The 12,755-nt window shown below is 42.1% G+C and overlaps 3 protein-coding genes across 5 annotated transcripts; 1 reads left to right on the top strand and 2 right to left on the bottom strand.

Moving 5' to 3' along the window:
• The first annotated feature begins 1,417 nt into the window (after nt 1–1,417).
• Nucleotides 1,418–6,159, top strand: LOC102719826 (putative pentatricopeptide repeat-containing protein At5g09950). Of its 2 annotated transcripts, none has more exons than XM_040523595.1 (3): nt 1,418–4,673; nt 5,939–6,010; nt 6,100–6,159. In XM_040523595.1, the coding sequence occupies exon 1, from the start codon at nt 1,418–1,420 to the stop codon at nt 4,601–4,603; it is 3,186 nt and encodes a 1,061-aa protein (XP_040379529.1). In that variant the 3' UTR covers nt 4,604–4,673; nt 5,939–6,010; nt 6,100–6,159. The 2 variants fall into 2 exon arrangements, with proteins under 2 accessions (XP_040379529.1, XP_040379530.1); XM_040523596.1 differs by having other exon boundaries at nt 1,418–4,706.
• Nucleotides 5,411–6,842, bottom strand: LOC102721491 (light-harvesting complex-like protein OHP2, chloroplastic). Its single transcript, XM_040523600.1, has 2 exons — nt 6,136–6,842; nt 5,411–5,681 (listed from the first exon to the last, which is right to left on the bottom strand). The coding sequence occupies exons 1-2, from the start codon at nt 6,600–6,602 to the stop codon at nt 5,567–5,569; spliced, it is 582 nt and encodes a 193-aa protein (XP_040379534.1). The 5' UTR covers nt 6,603–6,842; the 3' UTR covers nt 5,411–5,566.
• Nucleotides 6,843–7,848: 1,006 nt separating this feature from the next.
• On the bottom strand, nt 7,849–10,066 carry LOC102721028. Of its 2 annotated transcripts, none has more exons than XM_006644263.3 (3): nt 9,886–10,066; nt 8,696–9,322; nt 7,849–8,408 (listed from the first exon to the last, which is right to left on the bottom strand). In XM_006644263.3, the coding sequence occupies exons 2-3, from the start codon at nt 9,238–9,240 to the stop codon at nt 8,339–8,341; spliced, it is 615 nt and encodes a 204-aa protein (XP_006644326.1). In that variant the 5' UTR covers nt 9,241–9,322; nt 9,886–10,066; the 3' UTR covers nt 7,849–8,338. The 2 variants fall into 2 exon arrangements, with proteins under 2 accessions (XP_006644326.1, XP_040379522.1); XM_040523588.1 differs by having other exon boundaries at nt 8,696–9,317.
• Between the last annotated feature and the right edge of the window lie 2,689 nt (nt 10,067–12,755).

The raw sequence follows: 12,755 nt of genomic DNA, 5'->3' as shown, positions 1-12,755 counted from the left end.
TCAATACAGAGAGATTGAGAAGAAAAATCCCTAGTTTTTCATTCACAAGTTCCCTAAATTATTAAATTATGTGTTTTTAATAGTTTTCTTAAAAATTACTTTAAAAATCATATTAATTTATTTTTATGTTTAAAAATTAATGCTTAACTAATCACATGGTAATGATTCATATCTCATTTTGTTGCACCTTCTCCTCTTCCCTTTTCTCCGCCTCTCAAACTCAGCATAAGGCATCTTTGACGTAAGCTTTATGAACATAATTACCTAGAGTATGGACATAATTACCTAGAGTGATATGTCATCTAAAAAGTTTAAAACTAAGATAAAACATCTCTCTTTCAATACATAGTTTTATCTATTATTGTTTCCCAGGTTATATGCAAGACATAAGCTGTTCTAGGTAACAGAGCATAGTAGGTTTTATCCCCATGAAACTTATTTTATATCTCTTTTTATTAATACTTTGCCACATCATCAAAAATATCTACATGACATCCGATTTATTGCCTATAAAACTCTCATTAAGATTGGACTAAGTATATTCTTACGTGACATCCTCGTATATGTACGTACTAGTGTCTTAATTATCAATATCTTTAGTTGATAAATATTAGCCACCGTATGTTGCTTTGGTTTTGCCTCGCACAAACAATACATTTATGCATCAAACAAATTTTTGTCCCGGTCGGTTTATTTGGCAAAGTTATCATTTATCTTATTTAAAAATATACACCATGTGTTCTAAAATAACTTTACTTTTCACCCACCACACACCTACCATTAAAAAACTAAAAGAATAAAACATCCTTCACTTGATCAAATACTAATAAAAAAAATTTGGCCTTCACAAACTCCAATACAATGATTACTTAAAAAATAAATTTGTTTTGGGACAAACTAGAATAGTTAAAAATGACATTATTTTAGGATGAAAGTAGTATAATTATTCATTATTTTATTATGATTTTTTATGATTAAGTTACTTTTAAGCATGATTTATACTTTTATTTTTTAGAAAAAAAGTAGTCATCCATAAATCCAAAATACAATAACGTTAAATAAAAAAACGATGGAGCATTCTATCCTACTGTATTCTATAAGTTTGTATGCCAGTATCTACTTCCTCCGTTTTTTTAATTGACGCAATTAAATTTTAGTTCTGTATTTGACCATTCATATTATTAAAAAAATAATTATAAATTATTTTATTATAATTTAATTTATTACTATAAAACATCTTTAAACATGATTTATAACTTTGTATATTTATATAAAATTTTTGAATAAAGAAAATTAAAAACTTAACGGCGTCTATTAAAAAAAACTTAGTGTTCATGTAGCGGCCAAAGCAATTTTCATTTAAACTTGCCCCTTCCCTTCCCATTCGCCGTCCGCTAGTGTTGTGAAGCGAAGATCCATGCACCGCAAGCTCCCGCCATTACCTCAGCTCACACTCCGCCGCCGCCGCTCTTCCTCCTCCGCCTCTCCTTCTCCGCCGCCATCTCGCCGTCTCCCTCCCCCGGTTCCGCTCCGGGACCTCCTCGCCCACCGCTTCCCGCCCCCGCCCCCGCCCCCGCCCCCGGAGCCGGACCGGCCTCCCCTCTCGCGACCGCCGCGACGTCCTCACGCCGCCGAAGTCCTCCTCCCACGCCGCGACGCCTCGCCGGAGAGCCTCCACCTCGATATCTTCAAGAGGGGCCTCACCCATGACCTCTTCCTCGCCAACCGTCTCGTCAACTCCTACGCCAAGGGCGCGCGCCTGGACGCCGCTCGCCGGGTGTTCGGCGAAATGCCGGACCGGAACGCCGTTTCTTGGACCTGCCTCATGTCTGGGCATGTGCTGTCCGGGCTCCCTGAGGAGGCCTTCGAGATGTTCCGCGCCATGCTTCGGGAGGGACCAGAGTGCAGGCCAACGTCGTTCACCTTTGGCAGTGTGCTCCGGGCATGCCAGGATGCGGGGCCAGACTGGCTGGGCTTTGCCGCGCAGGTCCATGGATTGGTCTCTAAGACCGTGTTCACTTCAAACACCACGGTGTGCAACGCCCTGATCTCGATGTACGGTAGTTGCTCCGTTGGTTCACCGATCCTGGCAAAGCGTGTGTTCGATACCGCACCAGTCAAGGACTTGATCACATGGAACGCCATGATGTCTGTGTATGCTAAGAAAGGGGATGCAATTTGCACGTTTAACTTGTTCAGGGCTATGCAGTACGATGCTTCAGCGATTGAGTTGAGGCCAACAGAGCATACTTTTGGGAGCTTAATCACCGTGACTTATCTTTCCTCATGCAGCTCTGGAGTGCTTGATCAATTGTTTGTGAGGGTCCTCAAATCCGGCTGCTCAAGTGATCTGTACGTAGGCAGTGCTCTAGTCAGTGCATTTGCGAGACATGGCATGCTTGATGAAGCAAAGGACATTTTTCTCAGTCTGAAAGAGAGAAATGCAGTTACTTTGAATGGCCTGATAGTGGGTTTGGTCAAGCAGCAAAATGGTGAAGCAGCAGCAGAGATTTTCATGGGAACAAGGGATTCTGCTGCCATTAATGTGGATACTTATGTTGTGTTGCTTAGTGCAATAGCTGAGTTTTCTACAGCAGAACAAGGGTTGAGGAAAGGTAGGGAAGTCCATGGGCATGCGCTCAGAGCTGGACTTATTTTTATGAAAATTGCCATTAGTAATGGCCTAGTTAATATGTACGCCAAGTGTGGTGCCATTGATAAAGCCTGTAGAGTTTTTCAGCTGATGGAAGCAAGGGATCGGATTTCATGGAACACCATTATCGCTGCTCTTGATCAAAATGGGTACTGTGAAGCAGCAATTATAAACTACTATTTAATGAGACAAGATTGTATAAGTCCATCAAACTTTGCAGCAATTAGTGGCTTGAGTTCCTGTGCTGGTTTGAGACTTTTAGCTGCAGGCCAACAATTGCATTGCGATGTTGTAAAGTGGGGACTATATTTGGATACCTCTGTTTCAAATGCTCTGGTTAAAATGTATGGAGAATGTGGAGCTATGTCGGAATGCTGGGAAATTTTCAACTCTATGTCTGCACATGATGTAGTTTCTTGGAACTCTATCATGGGTGTCATGGCTGGTTCACAAGCACCTATTACTGAATGTGTACAAGTTTTCTCCAATATGATGAGAAGTGGTTTGGTTCCAAATAAAGTGACGTTTGTTAACTTACTGTCTTCTTTGATTCCATTGTCTGTTCTTGAACTTGGAAAGCAGATTCATTCTATCGTGTTGAAGCATGGAATTACAGAAGACAATGCGGTAGATAATGCACTCATATCATGCTATGCAAAGTCAGGAGATGTGGATTCTTGTGAACAACTGTTTTCTAAAATGTCTGGCAGAAGGGATTCTGTCTCATGGAACTCAATGATTTCAGGATACATCTATAATGGACATCTACAGGAGGCTATGGACTGTGTTTGGCTTATGATGCATAGTGACCAAATGATGGATCACTGCACCTTCTCCATTGTACTGAATGCTTGTGCTTCTGTGGCAGCATTGGAGCGTGGAATGGAAATGCACGCTTTTGGTTTAAGGTCACACCTGGAATCAGATGTTGTGGTTGAGAGTGCTCTAGTTGATATGTACTCCAAGTGCGGAAGGATAGATTATGCTTCAAAGGTATTCCATTCCATGACCCAGAAAAATGAGTTCTCATGGAACTCCATGATTTCTGGTTATGCGAGACATGGTCTTGGGAGGAAAGCTTTGGAGATATTTGAGGAAATGCAAGAGAGTGGAGAAAGTCCAGACCATGTCACGTTTGTAAGTGTTTTGTCTGCCTGTAGTCATGCTGGTTTGGTTGAAAGAGGTCTTGGCTACATTGAATTGATGAAGGACCATGGTATATTACCCCAGATTGAGCATTATTCGTGTGTTATAGACCTTCTTGGTCGAGCTGGTGAGCTCAAGAAGATACAAGAGTACATGAAAAGAATGCCAATGAGACCAAATACTTTCATATGGAGGACGGTATTAGTTGCTTGTCAACAATCGAAAGACAGTGGCAAGATAGATCTTGGGAGAGAAGCTTCAATGATGCTTTTGGAACTAGAACCTGAAAATCCTGTGAATTATGTTCTTGCATCCAAGTTTCATGCAGCAATAGGAAGGTGGGAAGATACAGCCAAAGCACGGGCTGCAATGAAGGGAGCAGCAGTAAAAAAAGAGGCAGGTCGTAGTTGGGTGACCTTATGTGATGGAGTTCATACCTTCATTGCTGGTGACAGGTCACATCCAAACACCAAAGAAATCTATGAAAAACTGAGCTTTTTGATTCAGAAGATAAGGAATGCAGGTTATGTTCCATTGACAGAATATGTCTTACATGATCTGGATGAAGAAAATAAAGAAGAGTTGCTAAGCTACCATAGCGAAAAGCTTGCGGTTGCTTTTGTTCTGACTCGCTCCTCCTCAGGTGGCCCCATAAGGATCATGAAAAACCTTCGGGTTTGCGGAGATTGCCATACAGCTTTCAAATACATTTCTCAAATTGTTGGCCGGAAAATCATTTTAAGGGATTCAATCCGGTTTCATCATTTTGAGGATGGGGAATGCTCTTGTGGGGACTACTGGTAACTTGTTTATAATAACAGTATCAGGAGCAGGCTTTTCTTAACTTCTTTGAGGTGCAGTACCATATTACCAGGTACATGGTTTTCCTAATCTTCTCATATTTGAGGTAAATATCACTTCTTACCAGGTACAGGTGGTCTGTACTCAGACTCATGGCTATTAATTTACCTTTCACCCCTTAACCATTGGAAACTAATGTTTCATTTCCCTTTCTCTAAGTAAGATGCAAATAGAGGTCTACCTAATGAATGCTCAAACCTAACAACTAGTGTCTACTTGACGTCAACTTATACATAGCATCAAACATGAATATTGACATTGTTGGTGCAGCTTGATGTGTTATGCAGACTCAGAGAGCTTTAGAGAAGCTTAAATATTATTGCTAGAACATATGCTGGTCTAGAGTCATCATCTTTCTGTGGCAACCCAGAGGACTATATTTGTGATGCAGCCATAACATGTCTGAATAACTAGTTTTAGTTAGACTGATCGTCACAAATCACCAATTTTGTAAGCATATGTGTGTAATAAATATTCAAATGTTTCAATAACCGTTTTTGTTATTCAATTTATCCTTCTTAGTTCTTACTTTAGAAATGGTCATCTAGCTTAATATAATATCGGGTTAATGTCGGTTTGAACAGGAGTCCCATAAGTTGTTATTCAGCAAAAAGTATAGTTTGATTTGATCTGAAGCTTTTATCATGCATTACTCTATAGACGAGCGTTTTAGTATATATGTAAATCCTGATGAGACAACTAGTTTATCCTTATCCATGAGAAAACTCAATTAGATAAACAAAGAAGAAAAACTGAAAAGTGGATTTCACATTCATCAGAACTGACAGGCCAGCACAAATGAAGTCAAGGGTATAACAATGTGCAAGATTGATCTTTCTATATGTTGGATAAAAAGATACATTGTACTCCATAGTTATACAGAACAATAACGTCAAACACCTGCGATCAGTCCAAATCCACAATTCCAAAATTGGAGAGAAGGATCTTCACTTGTTGAACAAAATCTGAGCCGGTTGCATACTCTGTTAACATCCCTACTGCAAACCCAAACATAGCCCATCTGCGAGAGTTTGACAATCAGAATCAACAAAAGCAAACAAGCAATCTGAGCCTATTCAATAATCACTTAATCACCCTGCTTTTATTTATTTATACAAAATTGGCCGCGCGCCCGACATGATTCAGCATGATTGTTGTAGTTATGAGTAATTGCACAAGGGATGTGATAGTTTGCAGTAGGCATATTAGGGCCTAAGTTCTTACTGACTTGAAAACATGCTATAAACAAATTAATCTCAAGCCTTCTGTTTGTTTCAGGGCATGCTGGTTGTGACAACCTTACATCCTGATCATTCTGTCTCACCGATTTGCGGTTAACTAGGTCAGCAGGTATTCCTATTTCATAAACTGACTATTCCATTTCATCGCCTAATTACTGTAATAATCATGTAGCTAATTCAGAGAATTTTCTGGTTGAGAAATCTGTTGCTGCATCTTTCAGGGGGGGAACATACCTTCCATTGGAAATCTCATTCTTGGCCACGAACCCAAAGAAGGGACCCTGATCAGCCTCTTCCAGCTTCTTCTGCTTGAAGTAGTCCTGCAGATCCTTGGCCACCTTCCTCTGGTACTCCAACGTCACAGACCCTGCCGCTGGCGGCGCCGCCACAGCCACCGGGGCCGCCGCCGGCTTCGGCTCAGAATCCTGCGGCGGCGGCGGCGACGACGACGGAGGGGCAGCCGGCTGCACCGGGGTCGGCGGCTGGGACAGCGTCGGAGGCGTGGACAGAGCCGGCGCCTTGGGAGGCATAGGCGGCGGCGGCGACAGCGGCGGCGCGGCGGGTCTCCTGGGTCCCCCCTCCGCCTTGGAGCTCCTGATCACGGCGAACGACGACCTGCATGCCCGGTGGCGGTGGGGGGACGAGACCGCGACGCCTCCCACCTTCACCTTGATGGAAGGGATGGAGGGAGCCAGAGACATTGCTGCTACTCCCCGGAGCTTCTCTTCTCTGCAAGGGGAGGCTGGCTCCCTTGGTTCTTGGAAGGGAGTGGAAATGGAGGGAAGGAACGCGTGGAGAAGGTTTGGACACACGCACGCACCCCCGCTGTGGATAAGAGTGTGTGGTGCCAGTGTGCCACTGCCACTGCCTGCCAGGCCAAGTCGTCACCCTTCCTCTCTCTCTCTCTCTCTCTCTCTCTCTACACCGAGGCGCCAACGCCTTTGGCGGTTGCCGCTGCTAGCTGGGGCTGCTGAGTTAATAGCTCGATGGCGAGCTGGGTTGCGGTTTGTGAGGTTTGCAGGGACTCGACATGGGCGCAGCACATTCAGACATTCTGCTCCATGCGACTGTCCCTGTCAGCCCCGTGTGCACTTGTCATTTGCATATACCAGGAGGCAGGAGCAATGGTGTGTTAGGGTCAAATTCATATTGGCTAATACTGTGATAATTCAGATAGCTCTGGGGGAGGAAAACTATTTTCTTTCTTTTTTTTACTCCTTGAGTTCTCATCTACCTGTTACCATTGATGCTTTTTTCAACATTGTTTTGTTTTTTTTTCTCCGTGGAGAATTTTGTTTTGACTTTGACCATCAATAACATTTTGATTATTATATTTTGTTGAACTAAAATTATATGATTATTTTATATGCAATACAAACCCGTTGTTAAAATAGGGTGATAAAAATTTTACATAAACAGTGATGGATACTTTCTCTGTTTCATATTTTAAGACCATCTATCTATGTATATTAATTAATTAATTAATTAATTAATTAATTAATGTTTATGATTTATAAATGTGTTTACATTCGTCAATATTCATATGGAGCTAGTCTAAAACTAGAAAGTTTTATATTGTAGAATAAATAGAGTAGCAATTATTTGGAAATAGAGGGAGTGCATGCGACTATGCGAGCCACCTGGTATTGGCGAGCAAATCTCAGCTTGGGCTGTTACCATTTCTGTGGTGCACAATTGCATAGAGATTTTCATAATATATGTTTATCTTCTCTTGGTGTGGCCTAATTTCTTTCGTACAAGTGGTCCCGACTTTCTTGTGTAGTTGTGTACGAAGTAAAAATGTCATTATTCACATATAGCCAGCAGGGTAACACATTAATGTCAAAATTGCTAGAGACCTGCATTCTTTCTAAGTTTTTTTTCCTTTCTGGACAAAGAATACCTATTCGCGTGGCACATAACGTAACCGAAAAAAGTACATGATCCTTCTTTACAATGGCATCACTCAGCCATCAAGGCATGAACACAACAACTTGGTACAAAAAAATGTCAACAAATCCATCACTTAATATGTGAGGAGAGAAGCAAAACAAGATAGTATTGATCCAACATCCCTCAGAACACCAACTGGACAGACTTGTACGGAAATGGTACATTGGAGCTTGTGAGCACCAAGGGAAGGGAAAGAAAGGCTAAAAAAAAGAAGGTGAACAAGACACTGAGGAGTTAAAATCTTGATATGGTACAGTGGGGAACCAAAACTGTAACCCTAACGTGCAGATTAGCTAAACACAACCACCAAGTCACCAGCAAATAATTCAGCAAGACAAAAGATCAACCATGACTCCTTGCCTTGAATCCACATGTATATTACCCTGATCGATGAGAATTCACCAGCGCAGGCATATTTAGCCAGCAAAACTTCAGCTACGCGAGAAGCATCGATTCCATTGCCACGATTGTACAGACATGAAACCTACTGAATCACACATTCACATTTCCTGAAACCCTCATTTTCCATATCATCATCTGACAAACCTTCATCACTGTTGAAATAATTACCAAAATATCAGATAGTATTACAGCTATAACAAACCATGTAGAAAAACACAGTTTTAAAGTAATACCAGTTGAAGGTTAACTAACAGCCTAAAGGTGTTGCAGCCAAGAAGAGAGATAGTAAAGAAAACATAGTTTCCATAAGCACATAAACTGACTATCAGCACTAATTAATATGGAGGGGACTGCGATGTATGAATAAATGAGTGAAAATCATGAGCTCAATATATAATACACCTAGATAGTAAAGGGCGTAGGATTCTTAAGACTGTACCTAGCTTCAAATTCCCTTATCTCAAAAAGCTCTTTTCCACATGTATCAGTCCATTGAACTTTTCTCCGTTCCATACCAGATTTCAAGGTTTGGACCTCTTCCAGTGACTCTCGTGGCTCCTCACCTTCACTTACCACTATGCAATGCTCTAAGGAATCCCTTCTTGAGTTGCTCTTAAGGCAACCTTTTTTCTCATTTCCAGTTAATGAACCATTACTTCCATCCTTTACTGAAGCAGATGACTCTTCTGACGAACTCCCTGACGTGTTGCCCGAATTTAATTTTGGAGGAGACGCCCCCTCAAGCCCAGCAGCTGCACGGCCAAAGCAGATAAATGGAGCACATTTGCCATGAGCCTGATCTTTCCTGGAAGCCAGATGATACACTTGCTCGGCTTCCCGATCAACTAGTCGGTACTGATTCCATGGGGATACCTTGACAGGCTTCTCTTCATCTTTCCGCCCAAGAAGCAGAAGAGCAAGGCCATGGCTGTACCCTGAAGCCGATGATGAGAAAAAACCTCCTCCTTCCACAGCCAGTAGCATTTTCACTGCTCATCAAGGAGCCTCAAACTACAATAATGTGGTCTGCTCGAGGCACTTCGTCTTCATCCTCTAGTCCACTACACTACAAAATAAAGCAACATCAGGTTCTCAACCTCCACAAAACTTACAAAATTTACGATCAAGACATATGTAGGCTCTACTCTCGCACAGATTTGACACTAGAGATAGATTATCTCCACAGTCCTCGTCTGTTAATGGCATCTATATGATCTAATTTCCCTAGCAAGCAATTAAAGAAATGGCCTACATTTGCTCATAGACATCTTTACTGCAGTAGGTCTTCGCTCCACAACAATTATTGCCCACCACTGGCACAGTCAAGAAAAGGTTTCCAATCACATCTACAGTTCCATCTTTAGTCGAACCAATAATTGGAGGCCCTGAAGCTAGTCACCTAAACACAGAGCATCACATGCACAGAGTTCCTGCCCAAATCGATCAAAATCTGGAAAAAAGAACTACTATCACTAGCACCAGCACCGCACGCATCAACGAAGCCGGATGCGCTAAGTGGGGTAAGAAACTGGTCCAGGCCCGGACGGATCTCCCATCTGCGGCCGGCGGCGGCGGCGGCGGGGGAGAGATGGAGTTAGGAGGGATGCGCACGGAGGAAGAAAGGGATACCTTTGGGCTCGATTCGAACCGAGGATGCAGGACCCGGTGGGGGAGGGGAGGCCGGCGGGCCGAGCCGGGGTCGCCCCCTTCCCTAACCAGCTTCGCCGGCCGCGCGCGCGCGAGGAGGCGGCGTGGGCAGGGGGGAGGGGGGAGACGACGTCTCCGGGGCCCGCTGCGTCGGGCTACGGAGAGGCGCGGCGGGGGGGGGGAGAGCGTGGCGGCTCCGGCGGCGGCTGTGCAGATCGGGATGGAGGAGGAGGAGGAGAGAGTGCGGAGGCGTGGGAAAGGAAAGGAAGGAAGGAGAGAGAGCGGGGGGCATTTTGGTCGCTCGCCCTTTTTCTTCCACGGCCTTTTTAAAAATTCCTGACGCCGCTGTGCCACGCTGCTTTGCCTTTTTCCCGTCCAAACCCGTCGTGGCAGCGGTCGATGGAACGAACATACAGGGGTGCTTAGTCGGTAAAATAAAAAATTTTTTACGTCACATTAGACGTTTGATCGGATATCGGAATGAGTTTTTGAACATGAATAAAAAAACAAATTTCACGGCTAGCGTGGAAACCGCTTGACGAATCTTTTGAGCCTAATTAATCCATCATTAGCACATGTGGGTTACTGTAGCACTTATGGCTAATCATATATTAATTAAGCTCAAAAGATTCGTCTCACAATTTCTCACGTAACTGTATAATTAGTTTTTCGATTTATCTATGTTTAATACTCTATTTAGGTGTCCAAAGATTTGATGTGATGTTTTTGGGTGAAAATTTTTGGAAACTAAACGGGGCCTTAGGTTAGGTCATGTTTTGGTTACCTGCGTTAAGCATGGCTCCGGCATAGTTTTACACGTGCAAAATTGTCTCACCGGCTAGGCTTAAGTGAAACTTAGGTTGAGGTTCGCTCCTTGTCTAGGGCTATACGCGCGCTGGCGTATGGATGCGTGGGTGCAGCACGTGGATGCGTGGGCAGAACTGTCCATTGGGCAGGATGGAGCGACCAACCTAGCTACAGCCCATGTCGCCCCATCCCATGCAACACAGCCCAGAACCAAGGCAGACAACAAATTAAAAGACTCGCTAGCCGCAATCCACACTTTGTTGAGTGATGCGTAGCGTTAGGCGAGCCGCAAGCGACATCAATGTCCTAACTCCTCGTCTTCATTTCTAATAGATGACTGTGTCCGGACTCGAGCCATACCCACTCGGGCGTCACCTGCGCCGACGCGCCCACACCCATTAGTTGTCCGCCTCATGGTCTAGCCATCCCAAGTATCCCATCGAGGTGTCGATTAGGACTAGTCACGTCGTCGGCTGCTATTGATGTGAATTGATTGACAAATCAATCGATTAGAGTTGTCATTGTTGTTGGCGTCTGGCTACTGTCATCCTTGTTGTTGTGATCAGGTTAGGCCGATAGGTCATGACTATTGATCAGTGACAGGCTAGTGGTTTTGGCTCTTATCTTGCTGATTTGCTCTTGATTCTTGACACTAGTGAACCTCGAGCAGAAGAAATCGATGTTGTAGATAGGAAAAGATTTCACACTATTGGTGATCGGAGAGTATATTTTCCTAAGCCTCCTACGGTCCATAAAAATATTAAAGTGATTTATTAGCGGTATTTCTTCTCATATTAACCATATTTTAAATATTTTTAGTAGTTAAGTACCAAATTGACTTATTTCTTTTGTAAATTGATATGTCTTCCCCTATTTTTGGTGTATGGTGATTATATATTTATATGTCTTTATTTTAAAATAAAATGTATCATTTGTGCTCTTTTACGTCGTAAGTACTTCTTCAAAAGACCCAAATGGTGATGGTGTAGACGGTGTTAAATCTGCCATCGTCCATTACCATTGTCATGTGAATGTCATGTGAATCCCTTGAACAATGAAGTAGGTAGACTTTTATCACCTCCCCAACCCAAAACCACTAAAAAGGCTTCCATGAAAAAAAACTTTATACCATTATTGTGGTAATACCCAAAAAGAGCTTTCGACCTCCCGTTCGTCTTGTACACATATTTCATGCCTTAGTCTTATCATGTGTTATAGCTCGTATTCCAGTCTCAAATAAGTAATCTTATCTTTTCATTCTTTTCTTATGCTTATATAAGACAAATTTTGATTTTTCAATCTCAATAAGTAACCTTATTTTTTCATTTTTTTCTTATGCTTATATAAGACAAATTTTGATTTTTCAATCTTAATAAGTAACATTATCTTTTCGTTTTTTCTTATGCTTATATAAGAAAATTTTTGATTTTTCAACATTAAATTTGAGAGTGATTGAGTTTTTTATCATATTTTATTATTTAGTTTTTGCTTTAGATTGCTAAGAACAATATATAAAAGTTTTATTTATAAAGATGGTGTTTGTTTTTTTCTCTGAAAAAGCTAAATGATGACCCCATGAAATATGTTCATGGTTGTTCAAGCAACCATCTAGCTCGAACTACACATGCAAAATTATAACAATATACTCTAAAGTAACGATGGAAATTATTTTATTTTATTTTCAATGCTTTAAATTGAATGGTGGGATTATCTTTCTCTAATTTTCGTTATAATGCACGTATTTAAAGCATGTACTAACACATGTTTTTAAGCCGTCTGTATGTTACGAAATTTGCAAAAAGACCCCATCCCATTTAACAGACGACCACAACTTCTCTTCGCGAAGAGACAACAGGGGTGCGTGCTCCAATACTAAACCGACACCACTAGCACTGTTGTACGCCACATCTCGTCTATTCGTTAGCACCATTGATTATCTTGATTTATGTATCAAATTAAATGTTTTGCACATAAATAAATAGACAAGTCATTGTACAAGCCGTCTATTTAGCTATCTATGTATATCAAATAGACAATAACCGTCT

The sequence above is a fragment of the Oryza brachyantha genome, chromosome 1, assembly GCF_000231095.2.
Source record: "Oryza brachyantha chromosome 1, ObraRS2, whole genome shotgun sequence".
In the NCBI taxonomy this organism is placed as follows: Eukaryota; Viridiplantae; Streptophyta; class Magnoliopsida; order Poales; family Poaceae; genus Oryza; species Oryza brachyantha.
Note: the sequence above shows the minus strand (reverse complement) of the source record. Positions and strands in the feature narration are given on the sequence as shown.

Excerpts from the sequence above, each read along its gene's own strand:
- LOC102719826 (XM_040523595.1), top strand. The coding sequence starts at position 1,418 with ATGCACCGCAAGCTCCCGCCATTACCTCAGCTCACACTCCGCCGCCGC.
- LOC102721491 (XM_040523600.1), bottom strand. The coding sequence starts at position 6,602 with ATGTCTCTGGCTCCCTCCATCCCTTCCATCAAGGTGAAGGTGGGAGGC. Across the intron at positions 5,682-6,135 it reads AATGAGATTTCCAATGGAAG|ATGGGCTATGTTTGGGTTTG; the intron begins GTATGTTCCCCC and ends AAACTCTCGCAG.
- LOC102721028 (XM_006644263.3), bottom strand. The coding sequence starts at position 9,240 with ATGCTACTGGCTGTGGAAGGAGGAGGTTTTTTCTCATCATCGGCTTCA. Across the intron at positions 8,409-8,695 it reads ATAAGGGAATTTGAAGCTAG|TGATGAAGGTTTGTCAGATG; the intron begins GTACAGTCTTAA and ends TTATTTCAACAG.